Genomic DNA, 17,245 nt, shown 5'->3' with positions numbered 1-17,245 from the left:
CCCCAGTATCTTTGCCAAGAAAACACCACAGAGTCAGATACAACTTTGGTCACAAAGAGTCAGATACAACTGAAATGACCAAACAACAATAAAAACAACAAGATTTCAACTAGATACTTCCTAAAATTGAACATGGAACCAAAAGTACAACCCAGAGAGCAAGGCTCACTTCATAGAAAAAAAGAAACAGATAGCATGCAGCAATACACATTCTTTTCATTCAAAATTAACTATAAAAATTTATCATTGAGGAGGCAGCTGGGTAGCTCAGTGGATTGAGAGTCAGGCCTAGAGACGGGAGATCCTGGGTTCAAATCTGGCCTCAGACACTTCCCAGCTGTGTGACCCTGGGCAAGTCACTTGACCCCCATTGCCCACTTAGGAGCCAATACACAGAAGTTAAGGGTTAAAAAAAATTTGTCATTGAAACTCGTGGGGCCCAAGTGCAGTCACAAGGTATCTTTGTTTTTTTAAGAGACTAATTCTAGTGAAGGGGCTAAAGTGATAAGAATAAAAACATCATTTTCTATGGAAGACATATTCTTACTTGAATCCCTCAGGAATCAGTATCTGGATCAAATGAAATTAAGTTTTTGATATAGCAACTTGAAAAGAGGGATGTTGAAATGAATTCTGAAAGGTCTATAATATACGAAGATTGTATAGTAACTTAGATGCCTGATCAGTGGGCATAGGCTTTAGAAAGATTTGAATTAATGGGCTGGAAGTAACCTTTTGGGACATCTGGGGAGAGATACAGGGTATTAGACTTGTTTAAAAATTAATTTCCTAAATGCAAAACTGAGAAGAATTGATAAGACAAGAATTAGATCCAAAGGGTTTAAGTGGATAACAAACTCAATAGGGGTCACAGTGGGAAATGTGTGTTTGGAATTCAGGGAGATGCCATTTAAAAGTATCTTACAAACTTCCTGTGGACATGTGGGGAACTTTGAGACTACATTTCCCGTGATCCAATGGGTTTCCAGTTTCTGACGTGATTACGTCAGAGAACGGGAACCAACGTATAGCGCAGCTTAAATTCGGAGGGCAGGCTTGAGATGGCCTCTTTGCTCCCTGAGTGGGCTCCTGGGGGACTGAGAGGAGTAGGGAAGTTATGGAAGAAAATGGCGGAGGCAGCAATTTGAATTTTTTACAGGCGCGTGGTCGATTATTTTTATCAACATGGCTTTAATATTTTTCAACATGGCCATGGTAATTAAAATATTAATTTCTCTAGTAATATCAGCCTTTATCATTTTTAATCATTACACATGACAAGAGAAGAAAGAAAATGTGATCTGAGTAAATATGGAGAAGTTCATCTTCCAAGAATGATGAAGTGCTTCTCTCACTTTACTTTGCCCTGGTTGGGCCATATCTCGGTAAAGGAGCTGGTCCTCAAAAACACGTTACTGGAAAACGTGTAACCCTTGTTTCTAGGGATTTTATCACCTAGGAAGATGCCATTACTGTACTTTTGAGATCAAATAGAATGTTGGAGAATATCATCATTATAAGTCATAATTTAAACAATGTTTAATGTGAAACACATCTTTGCGTGGATTCAGTGTTTATTTGGGATCTATCTTGAACTATGGAGAATTTGTGCTATCTGTGCTTTTCCATATAGAATCAGGGGAAAAATGTGTGTTTTTGACATATATCTATCTTTAAGAATCTACTGACTAAATTGTACAGAGAGACTACAAAAGGTGTTAGAAGAGAAGGTGAAGAGATATCTACTGTAACTGATATAGAGAAGCCAAGTAAGACACAGAGTAGAGGGATAAAAAGATTTTCCAAGGAAGTTATTTTCAATTTTATCTTATGAATGCTACCTAAGAGAAGACATATATTGAGAAGCACAGAATGAAAATAATATTAAGTTTTCAGACAAGTGAAGTGGAGTCAACTCCTGATATGTTAACGTAACTTTGGTGGTAATACTGGAGGGAAGGGAGGGAGGGAGGGAGGAAGGAAGGAAGGAAGGAAGGAAGGAAGGAAGGAAGGAAGGAAGGGAAGAAGGGAGGGAGGAAGGAAGGAAGGAAATAAGGAAATAAGGAGGGAAGGAAGGAGGGAGACCAGTTTCTGTACTGTAACATTTTTGTTTAAATACATAAATTTTACTATTAATTTCCTGAGTCTTTCACAAGTGTGCACCATATGGACATTGTCTTTCTATTCTATTGGTGACTAACAATGCAGCTGGAGCTATGAAGAGGACTAGTAATTAAATAATAAGATCTAGCATTTATGTAGTTTTTTTAAAGTCTGCAAAGCACTTTTCAAATACTATCTCATTTTATCTTTGCAACAACCCTGGGAAGTAGGTGCTATTATTCCTCCTTTACCTATGATGAAACTGAGGTAGACAGAGATTGACTAACTTGTCCAGTCATATAGCTAATAAGTGCCCAAGGCTGTATTTGAACTTAGGTCTTCCAGACTCCGGGTATAGTACTCTATCCACTGTGCTATCTAGCTTCTATAAAAGAGTTAAAGGAGTTCCACATGATTTGAGAGCCAAGGATATTAAAGGCATTTTGTAAGTTACTATTGATACCCAGAGGAGATGTGAAGTGCTCACTAGTTAATAGAAGAGAATAAACTCTAGTTATTTTTTCTCTATTTATATAATATAACATCAACTAATATTTTCTATATAATTTATGTATTATACAATTATTATTTTATTATATTGAACATATATAATATACTTATTATGCAAAATTAATAATAAATTAATTATAAGAACTAATAAAATATGTAATAATATATATTTATTAAGTAATATAAATATATTAAATGTGAATATATTAAATAAATTATATAAAATTTATATAATTACATAAGATATAAATATTATATATAATAAATTAATCATAACAACAATACAAAAATAAATATATGATAAATATATTTATTTATATGATAGAAGAGAATAAAAATAAATGCCCTTTCCTGTGAATTTATTGATAATGTGGGAACTCATCAAATTCTTAGCAAGATAAGAGTTTTAGAAATAATCGGAACCTGGTTTCCAGGCTTCTCATGAAGAATGAGAGTATATTATTTAGTATTAAAACTCTGTTAACAATAAAAGTATCTGCAGACAATTTTTTTTTATGTTTAAAAGTGAAAGAATTTAATAAAAGAGAAAAGTTGACATTTAAAGGCAATTAACAATTGCAGTTATTTTCCATTCACAGAATGGTTTAAAATATCAACTATTTGGGGGCAGCTGGGTAGCTCAGTGGATTGAGAGTCAGGCCTACAGACGGGAGGTCCTAGGTTCAAATCCGACCTCAGATACTTCCTAGCTGTGTGACCCTGGGCAAGTCATTTGACCCCCATTGCCCACCCTTACCACTCTTCCACCTAGGAGCCAATATACAGAAGTTAAGGGTTTAAAATATATATATACATATATATATATACATATATATCAACTATTTAAATGAGTAATCACAAAGATTAGTATAGCAGGATCAGTTTACAACAGAAGATTGAATTAGCCATTGAAATTAGTCAACTGAAGAATGCTATTCCACATTAAATTTAGAAAGTTAATTGGAGAGAGGACAAGAGAAAATTATATTTTAGAGCAGGATAGTCTAAGAATAGCGAATAAGCTCTGCTCTAAAAATGATCATCCTACATATTAAGACATTCCTATTATCACAATCTATCTGAAAGCTATAGACAAATTACTGTGACTGACCTGGAAGAACAAGACACCCCACACCATTAACTGTGTACACTGATAAAATTCCAGACTTGCCAGAATATGGAACCATGAACTTAGATTTAGCCTTTTCTTAGGAAAGGACCTATGACAAATAGGTAGCATAGTAATGGTGCAGCATTGGTGAACCTTTTAGAGATTGCATGCCCAAACTGCACCTTCAATCTGCCTGTGAGCTCGCCCTCATTACTCCAGAGAGTGGAGAGAGAAAGTGCTTGTATTGGGCTGCTGGATATTGGGGCTGGGCGTGCAAAAAATGTCCTTGGGCCAGGTAGATGGGAGGAACAGAGCAGCTGCCTCTGGCACAGCAGGGCACACATGCTACATCTTTGCCAACATAGGCTAGAGCAAGGGTCCTAGAGTCAGGAAGACTTGAGTTCATATGCAGCTGCATGACCCTGGCAAAGTAACTTAACTTCCGTCCATCTCAGTTTCTTCAAAATGGGGAAAATAATAGCTCTTACCTTCTTGGGTGGTCGTGAGGATCAAGTAAAATAATTCCTATAAAGTACTTAGCATAGTATCTGACATATAGTAGATGCTTAATAAATACTTGTCTCCTTCCTTTGTTCATCCCTCCCTCCCTTCTTTGCTTCCTATGACCCCTGGGGAAGAATTATAAGATATTTGGATAATAAATAAGGCTGAAGCAATACCATACTGGCAAGTAACTGAAATGGACAGAAAGAGTGGAATGCTAAAAAAAAGGCATTAAGGACATTTTTTATATTATAGTCTGAAAAAAAGCAAAACTTGAAATTACAGGGAGGAGAGGATGTTTGCAGAGAGCAGAAAGGCAATTGGATGGTGGGAAGACACCATGGCCAGTATATGCCAAATTCATTCAGTGTAAAGGGGAAAGATGCTTCAAGTCTCTCATTCTGATGGAAAATCAACCATAGAGACCGATAGGCAAAGGCACAATGAAGATGGGCATAGCAGCTGCCCTTCTGGAGAAGTCAGACGAACACAAGTGAACAGGAGCTGAAAGAAAATGATCCCAGAGAGGTGCTGCACACCTAAAAGGACTGATCATAAATAGTAATAAATAATCATAGCAATTAGCATGGGTATCGTAGTTACTGTATGCCTGGCACTGTGTGAAGTGCCTTACAAATAGCATCACACTTAATTCTTACAACATCCCTGGGAGGTAGAGGCTATTATTATCACCCTGATTTTGAGGAAATGAATAAAGGCATGTTAAACTAGCTGGAAAGATGCAGCCATGCCAGATGATGCTTTTATAAGGCACAGATTGGCCCCTTGAGCGAATTAGAACAAGAGTACTGTGATGGGCTGAGCAATGGTCATCTATACCCCAAGGTGACCTCCAAAAGTCAGTCCAGGTAAAAGTCATCCTTAAAAAAATAAACCTCCAATGACACATGTAAAACCCAGTGGGATTGTGCACTGGCTTTGGGAGGGAAGAGAAAGAACATAAATCATGTAACCATAGCAAAATAGCCTTAATTAATTAATTAATTAAATTTTGAAATAAAAATAAGCTTCCAGCACCTGATGAATGTACAGACTGCACATGGAATTGGTATAAGAAAAATTGTGAAAATATGCATTAAGCCAGGAGAGCAGAAACCCAGGAAACTGCAGGTGCCATAGAGAGCAGATGATGGATGATGCTTCTGGACTTTTCCTCTCACTAATGGAATGAAGCAGGGCTATGTGCTTCCCCCCCCCCCATGTTTTTTTTTAATTCAAAGATATTGGGGGAAGCTGGGTGGCTCAGTGGATTCAGAGCCAGTTTCATGGATGGGAGATCCTGGGTTCAAATCTGGGCTCAGACCCTTCCCAGCTGAGTCACCCTGGGCAAGCCACTTTACCTTCATTGCCTAGCCCTTACCTCTCTTCTGCCTTAGAACCAATACACAGCATTAATTCTAAGATGGAAGGTGAGGACTTTTTCAAAAAATTCAAAGATATTTTGTTTTTCCAATTACACGTAATAATAATTTTCAACGTACATTTTCCAAAATTATAAGATCTAAACCATCTCCCTCCTTCCCTTCCCTCCTCCCACCTGGAAACAGTAAACAATTTGATCTGAGCCATACATGCATTACCCCATACAACCTACCTCCATATTGCTCATTGTTGTAAGAGCACATTCGAATAAAACCAAAACTCCAAAATAAAGCCATAAATACACAGATGTGAAAGGTAGTATGCTTTGATCCACCTCCACACTTTTTTAAAAAAATCCTTACCTTCCATCTTAGAATCAATACTATATAATTGATTGGTTCCAAGGCAGAAAAGTGGTAAGGTTTTGGCAATAGGTGTTAAGTGACTCGCTCAGGGTCACACAGTTATGAAGTGTCTGAGGCCAGTTTTGAACCTAGGACTTCTTGTATATAGGCTTGACTCTCAGTCCACTGAGCCACCAAGGTGCCCCCATTATTTTTAAAGCCTTCCCTTCCATCTTAGAATCAATACTAAGCATTGGCTCCAAGGCAGAAGAATGATTAAGGGCTAGGCAATTGGGGTTAAATGACTTGCCCAGGGTCACACAGTCAGGAGTCATTTGAGGCCAGATTTGAACCCAATACCTCCCAAATCTAAGTCTGTCTCTCTATCCACTGAGCCACCTAGCTGCCCCTACCCCCATGCTTTTTAGCTGATGTTTTTAATTATCTTGTTGGGTGACTGCAATAAGGACAAAAAAAATGCAACAAAGTCAGCTTCCACATTGATGGCAAATTATATAATTTGAAAAGTCTATAAGCCAAGAGCAAAATGGAGGGAGAGTTGGTGTACAACTTGCTGTTCACAGATGATCGTGCTCTCAGTTCAGCCTCTGAAACGGAGACACGATAGAGCATGGATTGATGCTCTGCCTCTTTTGCTAATTTTGGCCTGAGAGTTAGTGTGAAGAAAACATTCTCCACCAATGAGGAGCACCACAGCATCCATCCACGGAGCCATGGATTTTGTCAAATGGAGAAATTTTGAATGTTACGGATAAGTTCATTTATGTTGGCAGTATACTTTCCAGGGGGAAAGTACCTAGAGATGATGAGGTTAATGCCCAGGTTGCCAATGCTAGTTCAGGGCTCAGGAGGCTTAGAAGGAAAGTGTGGGAGAGGAGAGGTATTGGGCAGCCTACCAACCTGAAGATCTACAGGGCCATCTGCTGACCTCCCTGTTGTATGCCTATAAAACCTGAACAGTCTCCTAGCTCCATGCCAGGGAACTGAATGACTTCCATTTGAATTGTTTTAGGAAGATTCTGAAGACTGTCTGGCAAGATAAGTCAAGAAAAGGACACTGAATGTCTTTCTTGAGTTGAACTGTGTTATATTGAATCTCTGGGAGCTTGAAGATCACCTTTGATTGACAAATAAATCAGTTGGATGGAATATTCCCAGGGAAGTCATGCAAAAGGCAGGAGGAGGGCAGTTGAGAACCCTGAAGAAGTTCTGGGTCTTTGACCTGTGCTGAGGCTAGAGATCGCTGGATCCTGGTCTTGGAGTGAGAGGGTGCAAACATCTTTCTGCAAGCTCTTCCTGTACTTGAGATACCGTTCCAACCTGTACCTGACCACCACCTTGGTGTCTACTGCCCCTAGATATTAGGAATTACATCATCTAGATATCTAGGTTTCCCAGGGCCCGGGAGGGATCCGGGAAGTGGGCAGGAGATGAAGAAGAGGTTGGAAAGGGTGGAAATAACTCAACTGTAAGGCTGAAGATCTATGGAAGAAGAAGTCAAAGATATCCCAGCAGTTTACCTACTCTGGTTTAGTCCTGGCCAGGCTGAACCAGAGGGAAGCTACATTGATTCTTCATTTGCTAGCAGCTGAGATTTCATTAGTAACCATAGGATAGGGTCTCCTATACCACAATCCTTTACCCTTATCCTTCTTGTTTAATATAAAGTTTAAAGTACCTTCCTAAAGCAGTGTCAAAGCTTGTTTTGGGAAGGGAGAAATCGCAGTCAGAATACAAGGCTTTATCCTAGCTAAAGAGCCCAAATCAACATATCAATTAACCCCAGGTGGGTCCTGAAGGGATCTACCTCTTAGACCTGAAGGATGCTGCCTGGGCAACTGTTATAAGGGAGAAGGGTCATCTTAATTCTCTCTGTACATCAATTTACCATCTCAAATAGATCAAGAGACCTCCCATAATTATAACAGTTTTTGGCATAGACAGGCTTTGGACCTGTTGATTTCAAAGAAGGATAATGGGAATTGTAAGGATGACATTTATCCTGAGCACTCTGGCAATGTTTGTCTACTCATTCACCCAGGGAGTGATGAGGCTCTGGTGTTATACTATACCGGAATATCTAGTGAAATTAGTAAAGATATATGACACCTATAGATATCTAACTATTTCACTGGTAGAGTTTCTATCCTACCTGCCAACAGTGGTTGTAGCTTTGGTGGCTTTCCTGCAGACAATTTTGGCTTTAAAGAAAATTTATACTTGGGTTAATGGCAGAGCAAGAACAGATACTGAGAATGTCATGTCTTTAATGAGGGATCAGTTGAAGATGATGATTGAGATTAACAATAAAATCAGACTTGGACAGGAATTGGACAAACACACCATCTTACAATTAGAACTAATACAAAACATGTATCTTCCTAAAGAAAATAAGGCTAAGAAGAAGACAATGGTTGACATGAGCATACAGACTGAAAATGAAGCTGAAACAGAGACTGGTGTGGCTACTCAGACTGAGGAGGGGGCAATGGCATCAGCTACTGTGACATTGTTTCCCATTGTGTACCAAACTCAGTTTAGGGCAGATGGTGAAGCTGTAAATATGAAAACGTATAAGGCTTTTACAGCACAAGATTTGGAGGTGCTGAGGAAAAGATTTCCCAAGTTTTTTCTCTCACCTTACAAGGCGGCTAAAGAGTTAAAAAGGACATTCAGTCTTTTTAACCCATTGTATCAGGATGTTGAATTTGTATTGGAGGAATTCTTTACGCCCAGTGAAAAAGCCAGGTTTATTGAGGAAACAATATCAAATCCTGTATTAATGGACTGGCCTAGAGACCATTCTGGCATTGATTTAAGTTCACCAGAAAGCATGAGGACACTAGTAAAATGTAGATCTGACCTGTTAGAAGCTGTAAAAATTCATGCAAAGAAACCTAATGGTTGGTGTAAATTTGAGAAGACGAGGCAGTCTGAGGAGGAACATCCTAGCTTATTTTTAGACAGACTGATGGAGAATTCTGAAAACTTATTGGGATTTAATAGAGATAGAGCAGATGAGGCTGTACCACATATCAAAAGGCAATTCATAAAAGGTGCAAGTATCCCAATACAGGTATATTTCAGGCAGAGCTGTCCTCAGTGGGAAGAGTTATCCTTAGAGGAAATCAGGAAACATGCAACCTACATACATGAGTCAAGACTAAAAGAAAACCAAATAAAACAGGAATTAGATTCTGAAAAGGATAGGACCATCAGAGATTTGAAACGTGAACTCAAAGAATCTGGTAGAGAGAGACAGAGATGAATTTCGCAATTTTGCATTGCAAATTGCTAGGGATAGAGAATCTAAACCTAGATCCACCTACTACAAGCAAAAGAGGTCAAACAAACAAATTCCCAAATGCTATCTTTGTAACAAGGCAGGTCACCTTTTGAGGGAATGCAGATTTAGGAAGCAGATTGATTTTTCCAGAGATAAGACAGATTCATACAAGAAACCATATACTAACAATAGTTGGGCAAGCAAAGTACAAAAATCTCAAACTTGTTGCCAACATGATTGCAAAAGAACAGATAAACCATCATTAGAAGAAATGGAAAAATTTTTAAAGATGGGAAGCAGACCAAAAGTAGTTTCTTTATGAAGGTTAATTAATAAAACAGATCATAGAGAAAAGGAATATTTAGAGAAAAAGAAGTGTAGAGGCATGAATGAGGCTAATGTGTTAGTGATGGAAAATATTGAGGATAATCAATATACTGTATTTGAAAAAAGGAGGAAATCAATACATGATTTAGAAGTGCAAAATGCTGTACAGGATATGTATAAGGACATTTATGGCAAAGAGCTTTCTCTCGTGGAAAACACAAATCCACAGAAGTTAGTGGAGAATTTTGACAGAAATCTAGTGTCAAATGGGTTAAAATTTGAGCTAGAAGGTCAAGAATACATTATTGCGAATAACAGATCAGAAGTTATGCCGAATAATAAAAGTAGACATGGGGATCACTTGGAAAGAGTTTCCAGGCCCATCAACTTGTGTTTTGCCGGAGAGAACAATAATGTCTCCATAAAAGTAATTCCTGAAACCAAGATGGAGGACGAGGGAGTAACAAAGTTACAGGCTCAGTTCTCAAATCAAAAAAGCCCTTTAGCACCTGTGGAAGAGATAATTTTCTGTCTGAACCCCGAAGCTGAAAGTTTTGAACCTAAATACAAAGTAACTAGTGATTTGCCAGATCATCAGGCAGCCTGCAGAGGAAAAAACTGTGGCAGGTTTAAAATGAGGCTTGAACATATAGGACCACTCGAGACTGTTAACAACTTAGATTTTAACACTCAAACAGGGTTGTTGTTGCACAACAACAATGACCAGAAAGATCCTTTAATCACCATCCAGATTAATGGAGAATACATCAGTGGTAGATACAATTCGCAAAAGCTGGATAGCAATAGGGGTGACTACAGAAGCAAAAAGAGTGTGTGATGAATGTTTCATATGTCAACAATACAAGGCTGTAATTAAAACAAGAGCCTTTGGAGGAAAACCTTTAGCATTCACACCATTTGAGTGTCTACAGATAGACTATGTCACAATGCCTAAATGTCAACAGTATAGGTACATTCTTGTGATAGTGGACAAGCTGACCAAATGGCCAGAAGCGTTCCCGGCTAAAAGAAACAATGCAGCTTTTGTAGCAAAAGTGTTATTAAAGGAGATAGTTCCAAGGTTCTCTATACCATCAGTAATTTCATCTGACTCTGGTAGTCATTTTGCAAATTCAATTTTAAAGCAAATCTACCAGGTGTTAGGGATCAAAAGACACTTGTGTTCTATATATAGACCGCAGTTGTCAGGGGCTGTGGAACGGACTAACCAATCTCTAAAATCAGTGATTGGAAAGTTATGTACAGAGAGTCATCTTAAATGGCCAGATGTTTTACCTATGGCATTTTTCTATTTGAGAAGCCAACCAAATAGTCAAACTCATTTGTCACCGTTTGAACTATTATATGGTCAACAGCCATGCATGGGAAAAGCTCCACAAGACACCGATTACCTATCACATTTAGGGATTGAGTGCAAAATCTATGAGTATGTCACATTGTTAAAGGAGAGATTGGATGAATTACAAAAGTTATCTCTGATACAACAAAGAGTACCTCTTGACTTCAGTCTTCATGATTATCAACCTGGAGATAAAGTGTATATTAGAAATTTCGCAAGAAAATCAGTATTACAACCAAAATGGTTAGGTCCTCATGAAATAATCTTGGTAACACCATCTTCAGTAAATATTAAGAGCAAAGATTCCTGGTATCACTACACACACCTAAAGAAAGACCTCAGAGAAACAAAGTCCTCATCAAGAAGTCAGTCTGAAATGCAAGAAACAGAGTCTCAGCTAAATAAGCAGTCTCACTCACAAGATACAGAATCTGATATAGAAATAGAACCTCAAAGTTAGAAATTATACTTGAAAAAGCCTCAAACAAGAAAACATCAAGAAACACATAAATATCAAGAACTTGACAATCTAATCACTGATTTAGATCAAGCAAAGTCCTCATTCATGTACAAAGATCAACACTTAAATCTATTAGAAAGTAGTAATGCAGAAGGAGAAACAGAATATTAGGTTAAACATTATATATTTGCATCTAAGACGAGTGAAAGCATAAAGTCTCATGAAGGAATCTTGTGGCAACACAAAATTCTAACATAACATCATACAGTCATGCATTGGTTCCTGATCCAGGGATTCTTCAATCAAGTCGACGACAGACAAGATGGGTTTCCAGCAAAGGAGAAGAGAGATGAAATCCCGAAGAGATCCAGAGTTCCAGAGACATTAGGACATCAGGACCAGTGCAAGGACAAGAGGAGACATTGTACTGACAGACTGTACAAGGACCTGAACTTTGACAACACTGTGACTTGGACATCATCACTGAGAGACTCACAAGAAGAGAAGATCAGCAGATGAAGATTAGGTTTGAATAAGTGCAAGGTTTTCACACTCAGACACTAATCATAAGGGAAATGCACATATAGAATGCATGCAACAGAACATAAGCTGATTGTCAGAAGAATTCTGAAGAAGATGAGTATAAATCCAAACAGGATATGATAGGTCATGAGTTCAACACATAGTCACAATAGAGTCACTTCACATGTACATAATGTATAAAGTTGAAGAAACTACAATGACCCAAAAGAGCAAGGGAGATAAGGTTCCTTGCAAATATTTCATGAGAACATCACATGGAAAACCTTGTACATATGTAATATTGTTACTAACATATATTGCATAAGTCTACTAACCCGTAGGGAAAGAGTAGAGTAGGGATATTCAAAATTTAGTTAGTATAGGGTCAGTGGAAAATAGTTATGAATGTTCAAATAGAGTTGATAGAATGTTAAGTAGACAGTGTGTAGAGTAGGTTAGTTAGAAATGAATACTAATTGACTAACACATTAACTCTAGTATAAGAATTACTGACAGACTAATCTTTCTAACTATAGATTAGGGAATAGAAATGTTAGGGTTTAATATGAGTTAGGAATGTTATTTGAAGTTAGTATTAGTAATATAGACAGCGTTATTGCAAAATTTTCTTTGTCTAAGGTTAGGAAACAACATAGATGATTGTTTTAAATGTTATGATTATGTTCATATGTTATGTTGATGTTCAACTGATGTGTTCATGAAACTATTGTATTCAAATCCCACACTTTCCCACAGAGAAACCTATCCTAAACCCTTGTCATTAGCTTTAGGCTAGTTAGTTAGTTAAGGCATTAGATAAGGTAGGATTTATTATTTTGGGAAGGGATAGTTAATGGGATAGGAACACATAGTTAAGATTAGAATAAGTGTAGACATCATCCATGAACAAGAACATCTGGAAATTTACAGGTTGAAATTTCCAAAAACAAAATGGCATTCATGTTATATTGAATCTCTGGGAGCTTGAAGATCACCTTTGATTAACAAATAAGTCAGTTGGATGGAATGTTCCCAGGGAAGTCATGCGAAAGGCAGGAGGAGGGGCAGTTGAGAACCCTGAAGAAGTTCTGGGTCTTTGACCTGTGCTGAGGCTAGAGATCGCTGGATCCTGGTCTTGGAGTGAGAGGGTGCAAACATCTCTCTGCAAACTCTTCCTGTACTTGAGATACCGTTCCAACCTGTACCTGACCACCACCTTGGTGTCTACTGCCCCTAGATATTAGGAGTTTCATCATCTAGATATCTAGGTTTCCCAGGGCCCGGGAGGGATCCGGGAAGTGGGCAGGAGATGAAGAAGAGGGTGGAAAGGGTGGAAATAACTCAACTGTAAGGCTGAAGATCTATGGAAGAAGAAGTCAAAGATATCCCAGCAGTTTACCTACTCTGGTTTAGCCCTGGCCAGGCTGAACCAGAGGGAAACTACATTGATTCTTCATCTGCTAGCAATTGAGATTTCATTAGTAACCATTAGAATAGGGTCTCCTATACCACAATCCTTTACCCTTATCCTTCTCGTTTAATATAAAGTTTAAAGTACCTTCCTAAAGCAGTGTCAAAGCTTGTTTTGGGAAGAGAGAAATCGCAGTCAGAATACAAGGTGTTATCCTAGCTAAAGAGCCCAAATCAACATATCAATTAACCCCAGGTGGGTCCTGAAGGGATATACCTCTTAGACCTGAAGGATCCTGCCTGGTCAACTGTTATAAGGGAGAAGGGTCATCTTATTTCTCTCTGTACATCAATTTACCATCTCAAATAGATCAAGAGACCTCCCATAATTATAACAACTGCCAAGCATTCAGACTCTCCTACAGAGAGTGCAGCTCCAAAAGGCTGGCCACATTGTTCCGATGCCAAATCTGTTTCCCCAAAAGATGATTTTATAGAGAACAAGTACAAGGAAAGTGCTCCCACCAAGGTCAGAAGAAACGATGCAAGGATGTTCTCGAGGTCTCCCTGAAGGACTTTACTATTGATGTTGAGACATGGGAGACATCGGCACAGGACTGTCCAGCAGGTGTGCCCACATCAGAGAAGGCGCTGTGCTCAGTGAGCAGAGAATTGCAGAAGCTCAAAAGAAAAGTGATCAATGAAAATTTAGAGACATCTTCCACCCAAATGTTCGTACCAGCTATTTGTGAATGACCTGTGATAGAGCCTTCTGGACTTACATTGGTCCAAGCAGCCACACTCGGACCCACTGTACACTATACACACTGTCCACTGACCCTGACATAGTGATATAATTTTGGTCCTCTTTGAGCACAAGGGACAACAACCAACCATTTCTTCCTTTGGGTCCTTTCATGGTAGCCTAGAGTCCTTCATTTTGGGCATTGGGAAAATTCCATTTTTGGTTAAGTGTTTACTTTTTCTAAATTAAAAAAAACCAACAACTTGCATTTTCTTAACTGGATATACAAGTAGCAAGGTGGAGCAGTGGAGAGAGTGCTGAGGCTGGAGTCAGGAAGATTCTTTTTCCTGTGTTTGACTCTGGCTTCAGATACCTAATAGCTATGTCACCCTAGACAAGTCACTTACCCCTGTCTGCCTCATTTTCCTCATCTGTAAAATGAGCTGGGGTAGGAAATGGCAAACTACTCAGTGCCAAGAAGACCCCAAATGGGGTCATGAAAAGTCAGACACAATGGAAAAATGACTGAAAGACTGTATTTGCTTATTAGGAAGGTAGATGGCGAGACAATTGAAGTGAAAAAATAATGGTGGGGAGAGAAAAAGAAAAAGAAAAGAGTATTTTGATAGAACATTTGCCTCTGACTAGGAACTTGGAGCTCAAAAAGATAGAGAAAATTAAATATCATTCAAAAAGACTTCCTAGAGCATATAAAATATTACATACTGGGAAACACATATAGTCCATGAGTTAATGGTTAGGGAAAGGAAGGGGAACTAGAACTTGTCAAACTACCCTACTCACTAACCTACCCTACCACTGCTGTAGACAATATTTTACTTCAGTTATGGGCAATGAATTTAGTCAGTCAGCAACATTCATTGGGCATCTGTCATATGCTAGAGACTGCTATTTATTATGGTGATGTCAACTCAGGTATGACAGATAACTCCAACATTGCCGTGTATAATCAGAAATCTTGAACCCTTGGACTCCATTTCCCAGAATTCTTTTTTATTACCAAGTATCCCTTTCCTTTTCACTCCCAAATAGCGGGCTTACGTTGTTTGTATATAGTTGTGGGTAAGTCCACTCTCTCTCTTTTTTCCACATGCATGGCTGGGAAAGGTGACTTTACTCAGGCTTTTTACTTTTGTCTTTTTATTTCTTTTTCTTAAAATAATTATTAATAAATCTTGTTAATATAATATTTGGAGTATTTGTTTTTAATCTTACAGCCAAGTCTTAGATTAAAAAAAATACAATGTAAAGTGATTATCAACTAATGGTATTTGCATTGGTATTATCAGCTGAAATTCTCGAAACTAGACCAATGGTTTCATTGTGAAATGCTCCCAAATACTCCAAAAGTGATTGTGACTTGTTTGACCCCATTACAAAGACTGTTGGGAAAATATAGAATATGGGACATGATTTAATCTCAGTAATAATCTTTGATTATTGGCAACTTCTCTTACTGCTGCATGATATTGAAATACTGAAAAGAGACATTAAAGTAGTTCTAAAGGAGTATTTTTTCAATCTGGAAAGATGTAGATTTTGAGAAGAAAGATGTTCTAAGTCTACCCAACTGGGATACAGTTGAGAAATGGAAAAAATTTATTCTTCATGGTGCATACTGGTAGCGCTATATCTCAGTATAGCAGGAAAGGTATTTTGTACTTTGGAACTGGTAGGATTGTTTTGACATGATGTTACTATTTTCCTGGTATGAGACCAGAGAGATATTAACCACAAAATATTGAACCATTATGCTTTGCAGATATGGACCACTGCATAAAATGCCCGGAAGATCAGTATCCAAATAAAGACAGAGATCATTGTTTCCCAAGGACTGTAACCTTTCTCTCTTTTAAAGAGCCCTTGGGGTTGGCTTTGACTTGTATAGCTCTTTCCTTTTCTTTCCTCACAGTTCTGATTCTTGGGATATTTGTGAAATTTCAAAACACTCCCATAGTCAAAGCCAATAATAGGATTCTCAGTTACGTACTCCTCGTATCCCTCACTTTGTGTTTCCTCTGCTCCATCCTCTTCATTGGCTATCCCACATCAGCAAGATGCCTCCTACAACAAACTGTATTTGGAATTGTGTTCACTGTGGCTGTTTCTTCTATTTTGGCTAAAACCGTCACTGTGGTTCTGGCCTTCAAAGCCACAAGACCAGGAAGCAAGATGAAAAGGTGGATGCAACCTAGAGTTTCTGGTTTTGTTGTCTTTATCTGCTCCATGATCCAACTGGCTCTCTGTGGCACCTGGCTGGGCACATCTCCACCTTTTCCAGGACTAGACACCCACTCTGAATCTGATCAGATAATCATTATTTGTGAGATGGGCTCTGTCATCACCTTCTATAGCATCCTGGGCTACATGGGCTTCCTAGCACTGGGGAGTTTTACAGTGGCTTTTCTGGCCAGAAATCTTCCTGATACCTTCAATGAAGCCAAGTTTATCACGTTCAGTATGCTGATCTTTTGTAGTGTGTGGATGTCATTCATTCCTGCCTATCAGAATCCCAAAGGAAAGGCTGTGGTGACTATAGAGATCTTCTGTATTTTGGCATCCAGTGCTGGGTTATTAGGTTGTATCTTTATTCCCAAGTGTTATGTGATCCTTCTGAGGCCAGAGAGGAATACACTGGAACGGTTAAGGCAGAAAGCAGATTCTGGAAGGTGTTAGTCTAAAATTCTCATCCATCTGACCCTTGGAAAAAATAATTCTCATTGTTCTTAAAAATCTGCAGTTGGTGATATTCGAATCTTTATTTAGTTCTTCACTGAACATGTCAATCTTTTCCTGTTAATTGTTCTCAAAAAAAACATCAATGTTTTAAAACTTTTATGATAAGGGGAAGAAATTGCAGTTATTTTGAATGCTTGACAATCATGATTCTAGTCTTATTCCTCATCCTCCACTACCTAATCCATTATTGGCATTCTCCTCTACCCAAACAAAGATCCTAGATGCTATATAAATGTTTACTTCTTCCTTTCTTTCCTCCCTCCCTTTCTCCCTTCCTTCCTTTTCCATTCTAAAGTTACCCCCACACTGTGGTACAATCAAACATAACGGACTTCTCTACTAGCAGCAATGCAAGGATCCAGAGCAAGGCTGAGGGACTTATGAGAAAGAAAACTAGCC

At 38.4% G+C, this 17,245-nt stretch overlaps 1 protein-coding gene across 1 annotated transcript in view; it reads left to right on the top strand.

The window, feature by feature from the left end:
- LOC123243193 (vomeronasal type-2 receptor 26-like) overlaps positions 1 to 16,783 on the top strand; it is a 34,011-nt gene extending 17,228 nt beyond the window's left edge. The window contains exon 6 of the mRNA XM_044671387.1: positions 15,870 to 16,783. Within this exon, the coding sequence (XP_044527322.1) occupies positions 15,870 to 16,783 (914 nt within the window). The remainder of the gene's footprint in view (positions 1 to 15,869) is intronic.
- Positions 16,784 to 17,245: the final 462 nt, after the last annotated feature.

Source organism: Gracilinanus agilis, chromosome 3, assembly GCF_016433145.1.
Source record: "Gracilinanus agilis isolate LMUSP501 chromosome 3, AgileGrace, whole genome shotgun sequence".
Taxonomy (NCBI): Eukaryota; Metazoa; Chordata; class Mammalia; order Didelphimorphia; family Didelphidae; genus Gracilinanus; species Gracilinanus agilis.
This window is presented reverse-complemented; position numbering and strand designations above follow the sequence as displayed.